The sequence below is a fragment of the Mustela erminea genome, chromosome 1, assembly GCF_009829155.1.
Source record: "Mustela erminea isolate mMusErm1 chromosome 1, mMusErm1.Pri, whole genome shotgun sequence".
NCBI lineage: Eukaryota > Metazoa > Chordata > Mammalia > Carnivora > Mustelidae > Mustela > Mustela erminea.
The window spans coordinates 2019298-2039218 of NC_045614.1; the positions used below are offsets into that span (position 1 = coordinate 2019298).

General features: G+C 50.2%; 1 protein-coding gene across 1 annotated transcript; it reads left to right on the top strand.

Moving 5' to 3' along the window:
• Positions 1 to 552: 552 nt before the first annotated feature.
• On the top strand, positions 553 to 19658 carry LOC116567866 (zinc finger protein 77-like). Its single transcript, XM_032303212.1, has 5 exons — positions 553 to 666; positions 6226 to 6352; positions 18739 to 18919; positions 19333 to 19448; positions 19564 to 19658. The coding sequence occupies exons 1-5, from the start codon at positions 664 to 666 to the stop codon at positions 19656 to 19658; spliced, it is 522 nt and encodes a 173-aa protein (XP_032159103.1). The 5' UTR covers positions 553 to 663.
• Positions 19659 to 19921: the final 263 nt, after the last annotated feature.

Consider the following 19921-nt stretch of genomic DNA (forward strand, 5'->3'; position numbering starts at 1 on the left):
AGACCCCGGAGGCCTGACCCCCACCCCCGCGCCCCGTGATGGCACCGGCTCCCGGGCTGCGCTCCAGCACGCGGGACAGGGGCTCCGTCCCCTCGCCCAGGCGGGGACCACGGACAGCTCCGTTCCGCCGCGTCCAGATCGGGCGCCGCAGGACGGAGGCTCGGCGGGGAGACTGCGTCGCATTCCGGGGGCGGAAGGAGGGCGCAGGCGGGTCGGCGGCGGGAGTCAGCCGGGTTGGCAGCCGACTCCCCGCAGGCAGGTGAGACACGTGTGGAGCGCCGGCCTGTCAGTCAGGATGCGGGAGGCGGGGCCTGGGAGCGCAGCCTGGTGTGGGTCCCCAGGGGCGGTGTCGGGAGAGCAGCCCAATCAGAAGGTCAAGGGCCGCAGGCTGCCCTATCACGGCGCGGCGAGCCCGGGTCCCGGAGGAATGTCCAATCAGGGTCGGGCGGAGGTAACTCCGAATCCTCGTGCAATCAGATCTCAGGACCGGAAGTATCGCCCAATCGGAGCGCGTGGCCTGTATCCCGTCCAATCAGGCCCGAGGGAGGTCCTGGTAGGTGTGGCTCAGAGGAGCAGCGGGCGGAGCTCACCGGCGTAGAGCGGCGCACGTGTTGGTCTGCGGCGCAGAACCGACGCGGAGAGGTTCGGGAGCCGGACGCCGAGATGGTGAGCGCGGGGCCCGCCGCGTGGGTCCCGCCGGCCAGAGCGAAGCAGGAGCGGCCGCGGCGGGGCGCTCCCCTCCCGGTCCGGCCGCACCTGCGTGCTGGGCGGGGGGAGCCGGAGCGAGGCCGGCGCGGGGCGGGCAGGCCTGGGGCTGCGGACGGTGTGCGGCCCCGCGGGGTGACGGTGGGCGCCGACCGGGCAGCGGGCGCGCAGAGGACCCCTCCGGGCGGGACCTCGTGCGCTCCCCCGGGGTGGGGGTGGGGGTCTCTCCCTCGGGCCGGGACGAGCGCGCGCGGGGCTGGGCCGCCCCGGACGGCCGCGGTGGGTTTCGCTTGCTGCGGAGCCTGCGCTTCTCGGTCCGGTCACTTCGGGGACGACGGGGCCCGACGGAGGGTGTGCAGCCGCCGAGAGGCCGCGGGACCGGAGCGGGCTGCTGCGCGGGGGTACGGTTAGGGGGTTTAGGGACTTTGGCTGCATGTAGGGGCCCGGGGCTCCTGCGGGTCGGTCGGAACAGGCCCGGGGCGCGCCGAGCGGTGCCCGTCGGCCGCGGCCGCGCATCCGGCCACGGTTCGGTCAGTGTTCGGGGCTGACACCCGTGGGCGTGTGTCTCAGCCGCCTCTTTGCCGAGACAGTGACAGACGCGCTGCAGTTCATTGCATGATTTGGGGACGTTTTGCTGAAATCGGTTCTGCAGAGGCGGTGACACCCGGTGCCCCTGTGTCCCGCCGGCAGCACCGGCGGTGCGAGTGTGGTTTTGGCTTCGCCGTCCCGGCCCCTGGCTTCCGGCTGGGGACCCGGCTCGGACCGCCTGTCGGCTCCGGACACCCACTCCCCGCGGAGGCGGCGGGAGGGGCCCAGAGCAGTTCGTCCGTGTTCCTGCGTCCCGGGTGACGGAGCCAGGGCTTCCCTGGGGGCCGGGGGCGGAGCCGCGGACAGGATCGCGCCGCCGAGGTCGCTGTTGGGAGCGGGGAGGGGGCGAAGGGCCTCATCTGAGAGCCGGTGCGCCCTGCAGGGGCCTGGGGCTGGGACCTGGAGAGGGAACGCGGGCCTTTGAGTACTTATTCATTGTCTCTGATAGCCTTTGGCTCTTTCCAGGCCTGGGGGACACTGTTGGTCTCTGTGTGCCCTTTGTGCTCGTCAAACTTTTAAGGAAGGAGGGTTTTTTTTTTTTTTTTTTTTTTTTTGTTATTCTGGTATGTTTGTTTGTTTTCCATTTCTTTGTGATTCGGACAGACTGGGAGGTGGTGGGAGGGTAGTTGAAGGCGGCCCTGCTTGGAGGGGAGAATGTTGCCAGGGGCTTAAGAAGGACCTCTTTCTGGCCGCCCCCGACCCTCTGAGCTCACAGAGGGACCCACTGTGAACCTGGAACCCATCCATCCGGGTGTCACTCGTTGGTGAGTCAGAAAGGACACCAGGTTGAGATACCCCCCCCTCTAAAGAACTGTGGATTGGCCGAGGCAAGGTCTCATGGAAGGGCTTCCAAAGCGTCTGCTCCGGTAGGCAGGGTGGATGGATCTTTCCCTGGGGACAGCTTGTCGTCCTCTGCAGAGGGCGGGCTGAGGTGGGTTTCTGGTGCCGCGTGGGGACAGCAGCCCCTGCTCCGAGCCGCTCACCCGTGCTGCTCCTCCGGAGTGTGTCCTGAGGAGGCTCTTGCTGCCCAGTGAGGCCAGCGTGGGCGACACGACTTATGTCCTTGTCATGTATGCAGTGGGCTCTTACGTTCTCGAGTGTGGGTGAGTCGGGCCCGGCCTTGGGGGGTGGGCGGTCCCCACGTTCATCCCGGGCCACTGCGGGCACTGCAGCTGCAGTCATTCTGACTAAGCGTAAACTGGAGTAAACACTGACACACGGCGGGGGACGGGGGGGCTGTGGCGGTGTCGGTGGCGGGACGTTAAAATTGACCAGTGAATGCGGCTGGGGCATCCATTCGGGCGGATGCCTGTCACCCGGCCCCGGGAGCACCCGGCCCCGGGAGCTCCCGGCTCGGCTCTGTCCAGCCGGGGAGGACCTGGGATCTGCTGGGCGACACAAGGCAGTCGCTCTGATCCGTACTGGGGTGGACACTGTCATCCTGGGGTTTCCCTGGGTTTCCCGCGTGCTGTCACCTGTCACCCGCGCGTCTGCTTCCTTCACGCTTTGTGGACGTCCGTGCGGTCTCCTTTCCGTGTGTTGCACAAAGCAAAAAGGAACAAAAGCCGAATGAAGTCTTATGAGAACGAATAAGCCCTGGCACAGGTCCCCAGCAGACCCTGCCTGGCGCAGACAGGGCGCCGACCTCTGATCCCAGGACAAAATTGACCCTCCAACCTCCCGCCCGGGGTCCGAGAGAAAGCAGCACCGTGGGCTCTGTGGGACCCACACTTGCGTGCTCAGTGGTCAGTGTCTTCTTGGGTCCATTTGTGATCAGCAAGTCACACTGACATTAACAATAAAACCGTCACTTCTTTTTACAGGAAAGATTGTGTTATGGGGTGGGGGGAAGTAGGTGGTTCAGTGGCTTAAGTGTCCGACTCTTAATTTGGCTCAGGTCATGATCTTGACGTCGAATTTGAGCCTTGTTCTGTGCTTAGTACACGGTCTGCTTGAGATTCCCTCTGCGCTCATAGATCCATAGACAAGAAATAATGATAAATAAGTGTATAAATAAATAGTAATATTAATAAATAATAAACTAGTAATAAATGAAAAATTAAATAAAAAATTTTAAAAGTCTTATGGAAAAATGGGTTTATGTGGGAATATCAGAGAATCGTAATAGGGGACAAGGAAGCCCCCAGCAAAAGCACAGGCAAGGCTGGGAAAGGGAGCGGTTCCTTCTTGGAGGAGCCGGGGCACAGGGCGGGGCCGCCACACAGAGCATCCATTGGAGCAAGCTGGAGAGTCCATGTGTTGTGACTTCTCATTGGCTGAGCCGTGAGTGTCTCTCATTGGCTGAGCCGTGAGTGTCTCTCATTGGCTGAGCCGTGAGTGTCTCATTGGCTGAGCTGTGCGTGTCTCTCATTGGCTGAGCCGTGAGTGTCTCATTGGCTGAGCTGTGCGAGTGTCTCATTGGCTGAGCTGTGCGTGTCTCTCATTGGCTGGACTGTTGCCACGCGGAGAAACAATCTTCCTTCCTCCGGTGCAGGACGGCCTTGCGGCGCGCATCTCTGCGCGTTACTCCGCACCTGGCCCTGAGGGAGGGTTCGGGTGCTTTCTCTGCGGACTCCTGACTCCATCTTAGTCGTGTCTCCTTTACTCGTTTCCGGGGAGCGGACGGGCTGCTGCGCGGGTTTCCTTGCTGGCTGTGGGGTCGGCACTGAGCGCGGGCGAGCGCGAGCTGGTGTTGGCCGCTGTCGTGCGCGGTGACTCGACGTTCACCACTTTGACTTCCCGGGTGGCCGCACCGTTTGGCATTCCCAGCAGCAGAGATGCGTGACAGCTGCCCCTGCCTCGCCTCCTCCCCGGCTGGCGCCTGCATGACCTCGGAGCTATTCTAGTGGGTCTGAGGGGTGTCTGCTTGCAGGGCCACGTCCGTGCCCCTGATGACAACCGTCCAGCATCTCCTGAACCTGTCGGCCGCTGGCAGATCCTCCTCGGAGCCGTGGCTGCTCAGTTGTTAGGTGTGGGCTTTTCCCTGCTGCCCCTTACCAGGGTGAGGCCGTTCCCCTTTGTTCCTGGTTGGTTGAGTTCTCTTGTTAAGACAGGGTCGTGTGGTTCGTCAGATGGCTTCCTGGGTCCGTCGAAGTGATCGTGGGGTTTTGGGTTTTATTCTGTTCATAAGGCTTATGACTGCAGTTGTGCTCCCTGAACCAGCCGTTTTATTTCCTATAACGGGAAAGACCTGCTGCTGATGCCCAGAGGCCTGTCCCACCAAGGAGGGGTTGCAGCAGATGGCGGTAGTAAGCCCCGCTGCATCGTTTCCGGCAGTAGCCAGAGCCACACACCAGGTGGCCAAACTGGGTCATACAAGGAGAGGACTCACCGTTGGGACACATAGGAACGTGTTTGGCTATAGATCAAGACGGCGGCTGAATATAAGGGAACAAAGAAATTAAGGGGTTGGTCTCTAAGAAGCGGGGCTGCTGAGAGTCAGCAGGCCTCAGGAGAGGGTCTGGCAGAGTACATTCCCCGTCTGGAGTCACTTTGCAGGAGCTGCTGTTGCTAGCTGCGCCACGTGTTGGGAGTGGAGGGCTCAGGTGATGTAGTGGGAGAGACTAGGAAAGGGGTCCTTTGCCCACACGGGCATGCACAGCCCAAGACGTTCTGTTGTCTGTGGAGTACTAGGGTTAGACCAGCCGAAGGACTAAAAGGAGAAAGAGGGAGGAAAGGGGTAAGGGGGGAAATCTCTCACCCTTTTGGGCCAACGCAGTCCATAGGGCGCTCCTTGGGCCTCTGGATGTTCTCAAGGAACAGTCCCAGCTGGAGATCGTCACCGAGGGAAACTCCCACAAAATTCTTAAAGACTGGGGATACAGTGTCAGAGCAAAGTGGCGCCCTTGAAGGACGCCAAACATAGGGCGGCCTGATCCCGTGGAGCTGGTGGCATGGGTGGGGAAAGAATTCACCCGAGACAGACCAAGGAGATATAAGTTTATTGAAGACACCACAGGGGAGCAACACACAGGAGAGCGTCTGCCTTGAGGTGGTGCCAAGGGGCGAGAATCAGGGGTGACCGTGAGGGAGTATGTGATCCTATGGAATCTTCCCTGTTTTGGTAACTGTGCCTGGTTGGAAAAAGTCTGCTGGTTGCTTAGGGCCTCTGGCCATTTGCAGGTAGTGACTTCATGAGCTGGTTAGCATTCAGCTGTGGTCGCTGTGGGCCTTTTGCTTTGATGCTTATCTTCCCGTTGCTCTAGCTTATTGCTGGAAAGCGGCCCCTACATTATGTTCCCCCCCTTCTGTTAGAGTCACCCTGGGCTCTGTTGCCATCAGTCTCTCAGGGGCTCCTCTTTCTGGCGCCCTTCTGCTTGCATTCTGGGCACTGGGGTATATGGTCGAAGCCCTGCTGATTTCCGTTACTCCTTAGGAACTGGAACTTCTCTTATGCACTGCGTGTGCCAGGCCCCCAGGCCCTGTGTCCCTGCTCACTGTCCATCTAACCCAGGGACAGGGTGGTGTCTGCCTCTGCCAGGATAGAGGGGACTGTGCTAGGCTCCTTGACCTTGTTGCCTTCCAGTGAGAGCAGCACTGGAATCTGTGTGTTCACAACATCCTGACATCTGTTTCCACTTCTTGGGGCTGACAAGGCAATAATTGTCTTTGAACAACTCAGAGATGTGTTGTCTGATTTTTCATTCTTTACAATGCAAGTGTGCTCAGATCTGCTCATTTTCAGTACAAATAGCCTATATTGGGGTGTATGTACGTCTGTATGAGCTGTCATCATCGCCCTCTGATTCGGGGTCCCAGCCCTTCCCGTCACTGAGGGCACTGCCGTGGGTGTGTTTGTGTGTTGTCACTTCCCGCATGGGTGTCACTTGGGTCCTAGGGTGGGATGTGGTTCCCCGCGTGTCGCCCCCGCATCCTCCCACACACACGGGTGAGGAGGGAGCGCTGCTGCAACAGAACATGTGGATGTTCCAGGACGCGGTGGTCTTTGCGGATGTGGCTGTGAACTTCTCCCGGGAAGAGTGGGCTTTGCTGGATCGTGGTCAGCGGCAGCTCTACCGGGACGTGATGCTGGAGACCTGCAGGAACCTGGCCTCCCTGGGTAAGCGTGGCTCCGCCCCGTCTCTAACCTTGTAGCCAGTGAGTGTTTCTTAGAAGTGTCTGATCTTCCTGGGGCCGAGGAATGGGAATACGATGGGGAAGAGACAGACGTGGCCCAGGCCTTCATGGAAACTACCGAGGGTCACATACCTTTTGGTGAAAACAGAGTTTCCTGTGTTAAATCAGCTCTTCTTTACTCTTGATCCAAGTCTGAGACTCCCTGATTTTCTAAATGTGAATGTGGTCTCCAGGGTTCCGTTAGGGCAGGAGCGCTGCTGTGTACTTTTCACTCCTATGAACGTTATATGGGGGTTGCTACCAGTCGGGCTTGGTGAAGGCACTCCACTTAAACCCTCACTTAATGAGGAGTGAAGATGCCAGAGTAGGGGAATCCCGAGCTCACTAGCTCCTCTGGACACACTGAGGCAAGAATCGCTTGTGTTCTGACTCAGTCTGAAAATGATCTGAAGGCCGCCAGAACAGATCTTTTGCAGCTAGTCCCCATGAGAAGTCCTCATGGGAGAGGGTAGGTAGGGCAGAGATGTGGTTGGAAGCCCAGCCCCAGTGCGGCTACGTGGAGGAGTGGGTGGGCCCTCCCAGGTACAGAGAAGTGAGGAAATGAGTCCCCACACCAGGCGTTCTGGCCCTGGGACCACAGTGCAAAGACCAGGGCCTGGGACACCTGCCTTCGAAAATCAGGGGGTCTTAAGTTTGGGAGCTAAAACATCAGTGGGGCGCAACTCCAGGAAGGATGGAGGCTGTAGACAGTGGACAGAGAGCACACTCTTATCCATTGGCACAAGAAGGAACACACAGCTGCATGCTGAAATGTCCCTGCGTTATGTGTGAAGATTCATTGCCTAATTTTAGGGCACACGCTGGAGGCCCAGAGAGCTGTCTGGGGACTGACATGTTGACGGGTGTCATTTGTCTTGCAGCCCGTCCCCCAGATAGCCAGCTGCATCTGGGAGCCAGTTTCGACCGGTCACATGTGCATTGCTTATACTGGTTCGCCCACTCAGCACTGGTTCCCACTCACCCACCCCATCTAACCCGCCTGTCTTGGAGGTACCCATCCAAAGTAGCTCCTGTCCAGCCACCCTTGGTGGCAGCCTCCCTTGGGACTGATGTCTTCCCCATTGGGACTCCTGTCCTGCCACCCTGTCAGGCAGCCCCAAGTGTGATGGCCGCCTCTCCAGCATGATTCCTGTCCCATGATCGAAGAAGCTAACCACAGCGATCAGGGAGCCTGTATTGGCCACATTCAGGCCTTTGGTCCCTTGGCCTCTCAGCTGCCCACTGCTGCCCACCTCTGCGCCCACAGCAGTCACCACGCATTGTTGCACACAGACATATTGAGGGTGACCCCCATTCATCAGTGCCGCAGCAAGGCTACAGCAGGACTTCTCAGCCAGCCATGCAGGGGTGCGAGCCCCACACAGTGTGCATGTAGCAGCTGGGTCTCAGCCGTGACAGGCGGCCACACAGGGCCCACAGCAGAACACTCCTGGAGCACCTGGTCCTGGTGGCTGGGGTATGCTGTGGTGGAGGGCACCGAGGCATGTCTTCTGGAAAGGCCATTGCTTTGAGGACCGGGAGATGTAGCTGACTGACTTAATACGTGCCAGCACAGGGAGAAGACAGAGGAATTTGTTGCAAAGAAAATAATAGGATAAAAGCGCTGAAAATGACCTAAATCATAGAGAGCTAAGTCATCTACCAGATAGAAGAATTCAAGGTAGTGGTCATGTAGATACCACCCAGGCTTGAGAGAAGAGTGGCTAGACATGGTGAGAACTACAACAAGGAGATTGAAAATATAAACAAGAACCAATCACAGCTAAGAAACCCCCTAACTGATGTGAGGAATACCCTAGGGGTATCCTTAGCACATTGGAGGACGCCCAGCAGCTCCCCGTGATCTGGAAGGTGAGGGAGCGTAGGAAGCAACCAAGCCGAACAGCAGAATTACAGTAATGGTGAGAAATGAGTAACTGATGTATTAAGTTCAGGGACCTGTTGAGCACAGCAGTGATGAGAACATTTGCATCATGGGGTGTCGCTCTCGACCCGCAAGAACGACCCGCAGACGAGGTTGAGTGGCAAACTTCTTTATTGTCAGTCTTCTACATATCTTGATCCGGGAACCCCGCTCCTCAAATTAAGCCCCTTATTATAGTATCAGTAGTTACAAATGCCCAATCACCATATCACGCGATTCACCTAAACACCAATCAGAAGGACTACTAGTGACCTTATCCATGAGCATGTGAGATGCTCGTGAGCACCTACGTGACTCCATAGGTTTCTATTGTTCTACAGATCTTGTGCCTTTCCCAAAACTGCAGGTTAATCATATACCCTCCTTGTGACTCCAGGCATTGAACGTGCGTCGTCCACGAGCGCACCCATTTTCCTTGGGTTAAACATTCACAGTCCCATTATCCTGGGCCTAGTCACCTACGTGACTGCCATCCACAAGTGCATGGCTCCCCACATCTCCCCCTTTTCTTTTATATATGGCAGGGATCGTGCCTGTCTTAGGTTGCCAATCCTCAACACACATGCTTACCCGTCATCGGGTACTCCCCCCGGATCGAGGAGCCCCTGTCTTAGGTTGCTATGGTGAGGGATCAGTCTTACCCGTCTTTGGCTACCGATCCAGCCTCGAGCCATATATTGGGGAGACACCGGCCACAAGGCCATGCCGTAGTGAGGTGTTCATATATGCATATATCCAGTAAAGACAAGACCAGAGTCACTCAGGATGCAGGGTACTTAACATTACTAATGTCATGGGCGACAAGACTTATGCAAATTTAGGTAATGGACTTAATTTGTTTTTTCTTTTTACTTTTAGCTTGGAGAACATCTAACTGGGCACAAGTTTTCTTTTTAAACTGCAACCACATCACCAACGCTCCTCCTCCAAGGAGCATAAGGCAAAAAATAATTCCTAGAATACCTAGCAATATCCAAAATGTGTAATGTAAAATATTTCCCGGATTGAATCCTTGTAATGAATCTTTTAAGATGGCTAAGAAGCGACCTGCCATTTTTGCTGGATTTGAAATATCCAATCGTGCATGTCCAATAGTAGTAATTTCTCGCTGTAACTGTAAAAGATCCAGGCTAACATTAGTATCATGCCAAATTCCACGTAAATGGTTATACACACGATCCCATGAAACATTAGCGGCTGATAAAGGGGTTACACAAATATGTTGGTAGGCACCATGACACATAAAAGACATTTGTGCTTTTAGAGCAGAAAGTTGAGTACCTAAGTACTCCACCGCTTCCTCTAAACCATCAAGGCGTGCAAGCAGTTTTTGATCTACATCTTGTTGAATATGCAAAGCTAATGAAACATTTTGTGATAAGGCATTAACATGATCAGCAGTATGAATTGTCTGTGCCAAAGCAAAAGACGATACAGTAGCACTAGCTATTAAAGTAATTAAAGCACCTATTCCTGCAACTAACATTCCAATAAATCTACGTTTTCTAGACAGAGCATTCTCTAATTCTAAAGCAAACTGATATCCATAATTTGCATACCATGGTCCTTCCACTTCTACAGGCAACAGAAAAAACGGAGGCTGCATAACCAGAAATACATGGACAGGCATATGGGGAGCATATGAATCAACAGGTACACAATTAGAAAGTTTACAATTATTACAACTAAGCCGATATAAATTGTTTTCCTTAATCACTTGCCCTCTCCCTATCACTAATAAAAATGGTTTAGGCACACAAGCACGAAAAGTAAGAGTTCCTGGATCAGAAATAGTTTTATCGTTACTAATAGGTCCCATAGCGGCAACCAACTTCCATAAGTCCGGGTGAAACATCTCTTGTTGTGTAGTTAAAATGCTTCCTGGGATATATGGATAGTGATAAGATTTCTGTGTGTTATTTTTTGACCAGTCCGTAATAGGAAAATCGATACCCGTTGGAGCAATGACCAAAGGCTTTGGCAAATAACATTCAGTCCATAATGGGTTATCGGGATTCCGGACGATGATCTCCGAACAGGGCACCCGTCCTGGCGGTCGCATGCCGATAGCAGAATTATTAATTGATGACGCTGGTGAGGGGAAAACTTCCAACAGCTGCCAAGGAAGAGCATTAGTTGCTGGGGGCCGATATCCATCAGTGCCCGCATATGTTACAAGATAACGATAAAACCAACGAGTATAAACACAACCATATTGAGGAAAATCATAAGTAAAGAATTGAAAACAAACAGGAGGCATGGAAGATGTAGCTTCCCATGTAAATTCTCGAGAGAAAGTAGCCCCTATCCCTTTATCTGCTAATCCCCCTAATAAATCAACTAAATTAGTAAACACTCGAGGCGAAGGATCATTCCAGGTAACTGGCTGAACTACTGGGGGATCAGGCAGATAGGCCCAATAGGGAACCGCTTCCCCGGGGGTTAACATCAAAGACACAAATGAGAAAAGGCAAAACATTCTAAACGGAAGGTGATGAATCTCCAGCCTCCAAGATATCCGATCTTGGTCTAGCTGCAGCAGACTCTTCCCCCTCCTCCGCTGGGGGGACCTCAGCACGGTCAGCAGCATCTTCATCATCAATAGCAGCATCCTCCACAGGTTCCACCGCAACCAGCCTGGTAAGGCGCTCTGGCACCCAGATTGGGGCAGGGGCATCCTGCGGGAAAACACAAAGAGAACCTCGGTGCCACCTAAGCACCGGGTCAGGGCCTTTCCACAACCCTGTAAGAATGTCTTTCCATTTCACCATCATCTGTTGTGTCCTCTGAGGGCCCCAATGGCGCTCCGCAGCCGAGACACCATGCTTGTCTACCGTGAGAAAATTTAAAATAAAAGTGACCAAATTGGTAAGGTCAGTGGGAGTACGATACTCCTCTCCAATTCCCCCTTTTTGTATTTTTTGTAGAGTGATTTTAAAGGTTAGATGAGCGCGTTCCACAACGCCTTGGCCTTGAGGATTATAAGGAATACCGGTAACATGTTGAATATTATAGCATGCTAAAAAGTTAGCAAAACTGACAGAAGTATAAGCAGGGGCATTATCCGTTTTCAATTGTTTAGGTACACCCCAACAAGCAAAACTGCGCAGGCAATGGGATATGACATTTTTAGCATTTTCCCCCCGCAAGGGGGTGGCACTAATAACCCCTGAGCAGGTGTCCACACTCAAGTGGACATATTTTTGCTGTCCAAAAGAAGGAATATGTGTTACATCCATTTGCCAAAGATGGTTAGGCAACAGGCCTTTGGGATTTACTCCATGAGATGAGGATGGTAAATATGTCACACAATTGTTACAAGATTTTACTATGTCTCGCGCATCAGCTCGGGAAATATTGAAGCGCATTTTTAATGTCTGAGCATTCACATGCCATTTTTTATGGTACTGTTTAGCATCCTCTAAAACAGAGTAAATATGGAACTGTGCAGCAGCATCAGCTATGCGATTCCCTTTCACCAAGGGTCCAGGGAGATCAGAATGTGCCCTCAGATGCCCAATATAAAAGGGAGCTCCGCGAGACAATATTATCTCTTGTAAGTCTAGGAGTAATGAGGAGATATCTGATTGACTAGTAGATATAATGGCAGTTTCAACAGTCCTAGTAGCTGCGACAGCATAAATGCTATCAGAAATAATATTGATAGGCTGATCTAAAAAGCGTTGCAACACGCACATAATAATTAAAAGTTCGGTACGCTGTGCAGACGTTGAAGGCACTACAACTGGCACTACATGATCATCTACCACATAGGCGCCAGTTCCTGTTTTACTGCCATCTGTAAAGATAAGTTTAGCATCAGGCAAAGGTTCTAGACGGCAAAATTTGGGCCAAATAAAGGCTGTTGTTTTAAAAAACCCAATTAAAGGATGAGAAGGATAATGATTATCAAAGGGTATGGGATAAGCAGTCAATACAACGGCCCATAGGTCGTTTTCATTAGTCAACAATTGAATTTGATTTTTATCATAAGGAACTATACAAGTGTCTGGTGTTCTACCAAGAATCTGTATTCCAGCCTTAAGAACTTTAGCAGCTACCATAGCTACAGCTACAGGATAAGGAGTGATTACTCGCGGCAAATTATGTGGTAAATATGCCCAAAATAAAGGACCCCCCTGCCATAATACTCCAGTGGGAGACCCAGGAGATGGAATGACTATAGCTTGAACAGGCTTTTGCGGATCACACCGATCTGCTACAGTCAAAGTCAATCTCTTTTCAACCAATTGCAAAGCCTTAAGAGCAGCAGGAGTAAGACTCCGTGGTGAATTTAAATCCGTATCTCCTGGTAAAATATCAAATAAAGGTTTTAATTCAGCAGTTGTCACTTTAATGTAAGGACGAATCCAGTTGATATCTCCTAAAAGTTTCTGAAAATCATTTAAAGTATGCAAGCAATCTCGCCGAATCTGCGCTAACTGAGGTTTCACAGTAGTTTTAGAAAGCTGCATCCCTAAATAATTTTGTAAATCACCGGCCTGAATCTTTTCAGGGGACACACACAATCCCCAAGTTGCCAATTGTGCTTGTAAGGCTGATAAAGCCAATGGGAGAGCATCTTTATTTGGACCACATATTAAGATATCATCCATATAGTGGTAACAGAGAAGATCTGGAAATTTTTCTCGAAATGGTTCTAAGGCTTTGCTAACATACAATTGACATAAAGTGGGGCTATTTGCCATCCCTTGGGGCAATACTTTCCATTCAAATCTTTGATCAGGCTCACTATGATTTATAGCTGGCAGGGTAAATGCAAATCGTTTTGTATCTGCAGGATGTAATGGAATTGAGAAAAAACAATCTTGAATATCAATAACAATAGAAGACCAATGTTTGGGCAGAGCAGTAATTATTGGCAAACCAAGTTGGATAGGGCCCATTATCTGCATTTGCTCATTTATTTGGCGTAGATCATGCAGCAAACGCCACTTTCCAGATTTCTTTTTAATGACAAAAATAGGAGTATTCCATGGTGACGTAGATTCTTGAATATGCCCTGCTTTTAATTGTTCCATAACTAATTCTTTTGCCGCTTGCAATTTTTCTTTTGTCAGCGGCCACTGAGGTACCCAACGCGGCTCTTGTTGTTTCCATGGTATACGAATTGCCTCAGTGGCCGCTAGAAAAAACCCTGGCCCCCCATGGAGGGTAGTTCAGGGCTTCCCTGCTCTTTAGCCCCTAAGCCTTGTCCCGGTTTGTAACTCATTTTCTTCATAATAGCCTGAGAAGTCTCACTGTATAATTTGGCAGTAGTTAGATGCATATTCATTTGTTCTAATACATCACGCCCCCACAGAGAGACTGGAATTGCACAAACATAAGGTTGAAAAACACCCCTATGTCCTTCTTCTATAAACCAGGGGGCAATCTCTGCTACTTCTTTTAAAAAGGCTCGGGCTGTTTTTGCCTTTAAGGGGGTACCGTTCATCTTGAGAACGTCTTTTAGGGGATCTTCCATTCTACGTCTACTAAGCTCGTTCCCCATCCCGAGGAAACTTTCACTTGTATCGTCCCTGCCGAGGGAACTTTCACTTGTACCGGCAATTTCACCGGCCTCTTTCAAGAAGGCGCGAGCAGTTTTAGTCTTTAATGGAGTGCCATGAGCTTTCAAAAGGTCTCTCAATGGACCTTCCATTTTATAGCGGGCAAGTTCGTTTCCCATCTTTGGAAACCCTTACACCTCTGAGGAACCTTAAAAAATTGCCCACTAACAATAGTCCCCAGAGACTTCACCCCCGTCTAAAGACAGGAAATAGGCGCGCACTTTAGCTCGTCACCCTAGGGCCCTTTAGGGTGAACTTCTTGTTGCTCTTACCCCAATCCTCGGTCCACGTCCAGAGTCGGGTTCCCGGGCTTCGGCACCAGATGTCGCTCTCGACCCGCAAGAACGACCCGCAGACGAGGTTGAGTGGCAAACTTCTTTATTGTCAGTCTTCTACATATCTTGATCCGGGAACCCCGCTCCTCAAATTAAGCCCCTTATTATAGTATCAGTAGTTACAAATGCCCAATCACCATATCACGCGATTCACCTAAACACCAATCAGAAGGACTACTAGTGACCTTATCCATGAGCATGTGAGATGCTCGTGAGCACCTACGTGACTCCATAGGTTTCTATTGTTCTACAGATCTTGTGCCTTTCCCAAAACTGCAGGTTAATCATATACCCTCCTTGTGACTCCAGGCATTGAACGTGCGTCGTCCACGAGCGCACCCATTTTCCTTGGGTTAAACATTCACAGTCCCATTATCCTGGGCCTAGTCACCTACGTGACTGCCATCCACAAGTGCATGGCTCCCCACAATGGGGGTCTACGGAGGAGAACAGAAGAAAGAGCAGAAAGTTCTTTGAAGAAACTGTGGGTGAGGAGTTCTCAGATCTGGGCATGGAAGAGATACTCAGGTCTGGGAGGTTCAGCAGGGCCAAATGGGAAGAACAAAAGGAGGTGCACACCCACATTTCCAATAAAATGGAGAAAAAAGGAAATATGAAGAGATTATCTGAAACCAGCTGGAGAAACTCTAAACTACAAGGAAAACTCCACAAGGCTGTTAGCTGATTATTCAGGAGAGAAATGGCACCCAGTGGGAAGTGGTATCATACATTCAGAGTGCTGAAGCGAAAAAACCCACAACCGAGGATATTCTACTCAGGAAGTCCATCACTCAGAATTGAAAGAAATAAAAAAGTTTTCCAAGAAACACCAATTAAAGAATTTCATCACCAGGCAACCATCTTTAAAAAAAAAAATCTTTTACTTATTTATATGAGGAGAGAGAGCGCACACGCACAAGGAGGGTGGCGGGCAGAGGGAGAAGAAAGGAGAGAATCTCAGTGGGCTCCACACCAAGTGTGAGGCTGATGTGCGGCGTGATCTCAAGACCCTGAGATCATGACCTGAACCAAAATCAAGAGTTGCATGCTTAAATCACGGATCCACCCAGACGTCCCACCATTAAATCGGCCCTACAAGAAATCATGATGTGCTGCTTTTAGTGGGAAAGAAAACTTATTTTTTAAGTGGAAAAGAAAAGGTGGTAAATAAAAGCGGGAAAATTATGAAAGGATATAAGAGTTTGCTGGTAGCTGGAAACATCAGATTAGTAGACAAGTCACTTAGAAAGCTATTCTGATGGTTAAAACACCAAAGTAGTGAAATCATTTGTATCTTGAGGTTTATGCATAGATAGGACCAGATGTGAAATATGGGGAGCCTGGCCGGCTTAGCTGGTAGAGCGTTGGCCTCTTGATCTTAGGGTCATGAGTCTGAGCCCCACATTGGGCTTACATATTTCTTTTATAAAAAAAGAAAGGAAGAGAGAAAGGCTGTAGGGACGCCTGGGTGGCTTAGTCAGGTAAGCATCTGCTTTTGGTTCAGGTCATGATTTCAGGGTCCAGGGATCCAGCCCCACATACGGGCTCTCTGCTCAGAGTGCAGTCATCTCCTTTTCCCTTTGTCCCTCACCCAGCTCCTGCTCTCTCATGCTCTCTCTCTCACTCTCTCTCAAATAAGTAAATCTTAAATTTTAAAAAGAAGCATTTAACAAACTACAAGAAGTACATGCTTCTCAGTAATTACTTTCAATGTAGACGGACTAGACGCTCCAATCAAAAGACATACATTGACTGAATGATAAAAAAAAAAAAAAGAACCTATGTGTTGTCTGCCTAAAAGGGAGACACAATATGGACTGAAAGTCAAGTGGACTAAAATAGATTCTCCACGAAAATAGGAGTGGGCTAAAAAGTAGAGCTCAAATACTTACATGAGATACAGTAGGCGTCACAAAGAAGACTGTGACAAGACAGAGACTGCCATGACATGACGGTAGACATATTAGACAAGAGCAGTTGAACAGTTGAATATAATGGGAACCAATGGGAACGCTTAAATATAGAAAGCAAATATTAGGAGAAATAGAGGCAGAAAGTGACGATAGTAAATAGTTGTGGGAGGATTTAACACTCCACTAACGTGCCTGCATAGAACACCCAGACTGAAAATCAGTAAAGAATGGATTTCAGTGACATCGCACCAGGTGGACATAGTGAACTTTCCATTCCAAATGGCAGAATTCACGTTCTTTTCAAGGACACATGGAACATTGTCCAGGATAGTTCGTATGTTAGACCACGAAATGAGTCTCAGTAAATTTATGAAGACTGCGATCTTAGGAGGCATGCTTTTGTAGAATGGCAGCATGAAATTACATGTCAGTAATAAGAACAGGAAGAAGCTTGGGATGCCTGGCTGGCTCAGTTGGTCAAATGTCTACCTCCCACGTGGGTCACGGTCCCATGCTCATTGGGCAGCCTGCTTCTCCCTCTGCCTGTGGCTTCCCCTGTGTGTGCCCCCTCTCTACTCACTCTGACAGATAAATTTAAAAAATCTTTACCAAAAAAAAATAAAAATAAATAAAAATAAGCAAAATATATTGAGGCCAAACAGCATGCTACTAACACCAGTGGGTCAACAGAGAAGGTCAGGGAGGAATCACAAAATACTCAGAGGCAAAGAACAATGAGTGGTTGATGGAACATCTTTGTCCCAAACAGCACAAGCTGGTAAGAGAGATGTGGACTGGGTGCCTGGAGGGGATCAGTGGGTTAAACCTCTGTCTTTGACTCAGGTCATGGTCTCAGTGTCCTGGGATCGAGTTCCACATCAGGCTCTGCTCGGCGGGGAGCCTGCTTCCCCCTTTCTCCCTGCCTGCCTCTCTGCCTACTTGTGATCTCTCTCTCTGTCAAATAAATAAATAAAGTCTTTAAAAGAAAATCATCAGGGAAGTCAAAATCAAATCAGCAGTGAGATACCACCTCAAGGCAGCCAAGTTGGCTGTATGAGAAGGACAAGGATAACAGGACAACAAGTGCTGGTGAGAGTGTGGAGAAAAGGAAAGTCATCTTTGCTGGTGGGAAGGTAAATTGGTGCAGCCCACATGGAAAGCAGTACGGAGTTTCTACAGAACACCACAGAAGGACCATATCGTCCAATTCTACTTCTGAGCACTTACCCATACCAAAAACACTGACGCTCATCGTAGCGTTACTTGCAATGCTCAAGATACGGAAGGAACCGCACATCCGTCCGTGGGAGAATTGGATAATGAACATGGAAAATGCACATAAGGGACGCTTGCCCCGCCATGGCAGAAGGATGGCGTCTTCCCGTTTGTGCATATGTGGACGGAACTAGAGGCTTTTCTTCCAAGTAAATGAGTCAGAAAGACAAACACCATATTTTACTTAGGTGTGGAATCTAAATAACAAAGTGAATGAACAAATAACAGGAAGTAGAACAGACTTAAAACTATCAAGAAGAAATTGGTGTTTGTGCCACTGGAGGGTACGGGGGGAGAGGAGAAATAGATGAAGGGGATTGAGTGGTCCAGAGCGGCACTTACCGGAGGTGCGAATGAGTGGAGGAGGGCACTGTTGCGTGGGGCACGGGGTGTGGGGTAGAAACAGTGAATATTGGAACACACACACACACACACTAAACTAAATGTGGGAATGGACAGTACAGCAGAGGGAATACAGTCATAATATTGTATTAGTTTCCCATAGTGACAGATTTTAATTACACTTAATGTGTCAAGAATTTTGTAATGCGGATGATTGTTGAAACACCATGTTGGGACCTGACCATAAAATGAGTGGTCACTATGCTTCCAGCAAGCAGAAGAAGAAAGAGTCCACACTTAACCATCAGCAATGAACTCGAAGAATACAGAGCCCATCTTCCAGACTGCTTGTGGCCCTTCAAATCCTCCCCCCTGCTGGGCTGTTCTCGGGGAGCTCTCGGCAGCCACACCCACGTCCGACCTCCCAGTGGCAGCTGGGGCAGTGCAGGCAGGCTCCCCCGATGGCCTCGGTGCCTTCAGAACGGTCCAGCAGCCCTCAGTCGGAGAAGGGAGAAGGAAACGGGACTCCGTCCTTGTGCTGAGAAGGATGATTTTGTCATTCCGCTGGCCTCCTGTCAGACATTTCATCCATCCTTGCCCACGGGGCAAGCCTTTCTGTGTTCCTTTGTAGAAGTAGGGTGTGAAGGTATGTATCTTGCCCAGTTCCTTTCTACTTTTCTGATAATACTTCCCTCCACATTAGTCACCATGGATTTTGAAGTATTTCTGAGTAAATAGGCTGCCCTACATACACTTTTCCTCTTATTGCCAAAGTCCCAAATCACTAGGGTCCTGAGGATTTTTCTTTGGTTACTTGTCTATTCTTACTGATGAACCTCGTTTCCATTTTGGGATCAGTATATGACTAGAAATCAACTTATAGCCTGTTTTCTTACCTTCAAACATCAGGTCATTCCCAAGAAATTGAACTTTGCTCCTAATTTTTGCAGTTGATATAAGTCAGGATAAAAGGAGTGCATCAAGTCCTCAGCAGAATGTTCTGCAGAATGAGCTCCCCAGTGAAAGCGAGACCATCTTATTTGCAAGAAATGATTTTTGCTCTGTTTTTGGAGCAAACTGGAAATTTCCTAACGGTGGAGATCAGACCCAAACCGAGGAAAGGTGTTTGAGGTAAGTCACACTCATACAGGAGAAGGAGGGTTCAGGGCGGACGGTGAGACTAACTTGAGATCATAGGATCGCCGAGAGCACACCTCAGTAATTGTATGATCCAGACTTTCACATGAAGAAGTTTTAATGAATGCATTCTAGATACTGAACATCTGAAAACTAATTCAGTTGGAAATAATGGTGAGAAAAACAACATCTGAGAAACCTAGAGTGTTCTGACAGTATTTCAGTCTTCAGCCAGTACATTAAGCTTGTTTCACTTTGTTACCATGAAGACAGTGCCACAAACACAGCCGTTCACTGAAGACGGCCATTATGTATCAAGTAATCATTAATATGGATCAGTAGATAATTAATATAGAGATCAGTTAAAATCACTATTCCGTAACAGTGTGCCTTCCCATTTTGAACAGAGGTCATCTGGTGGAGCGGGTCTGTGAAAGCAGTGAAGATAGTCGACGTGGAGAAACCAGAAGGCAGATGACAAGTCTTACCGTGCGTGAGGATCGTCTTACTGGAGACAAGTCCTGTCAGTGCACTAAGTGTAGAGAAGCCTTCAAAGATGGTTCTTTCCCTGAGAATCCACTAAGATCCCACCCTGGACACAAACCTAGTCCCCGTGAGGAATGTGGGTCGGCCTGCAGCTGTGTCTCGAGCCCCAGCCCTCACGTGGATACAGGCCTTGGAGAGAAACCTTATGAACCTCAGGACCCTGGGGGAGCTTCGAAGAGAGACTTGAAGAGTCGCGGTAGTAAACAATGTTTAGAGTGCAAGAAATGTGGAAAAAGTTTTATTTGCAGGTCGTCCTTTCGGGGTCATGTGAAGGATCACTGTGGACAGAGAGTCCATGCGTGTGACGTGTGTGGGAAAGTCTTCATGTATCAGTCCTACCTTACACGTCACATGAGAACTCACAGTAGGGAGAGACCCTATGAATGTGTGAAGTGTGGAGAAGCCTTTGGGTCTGCTTCACGTCTGCAAAGACACGTGAGGACACACACT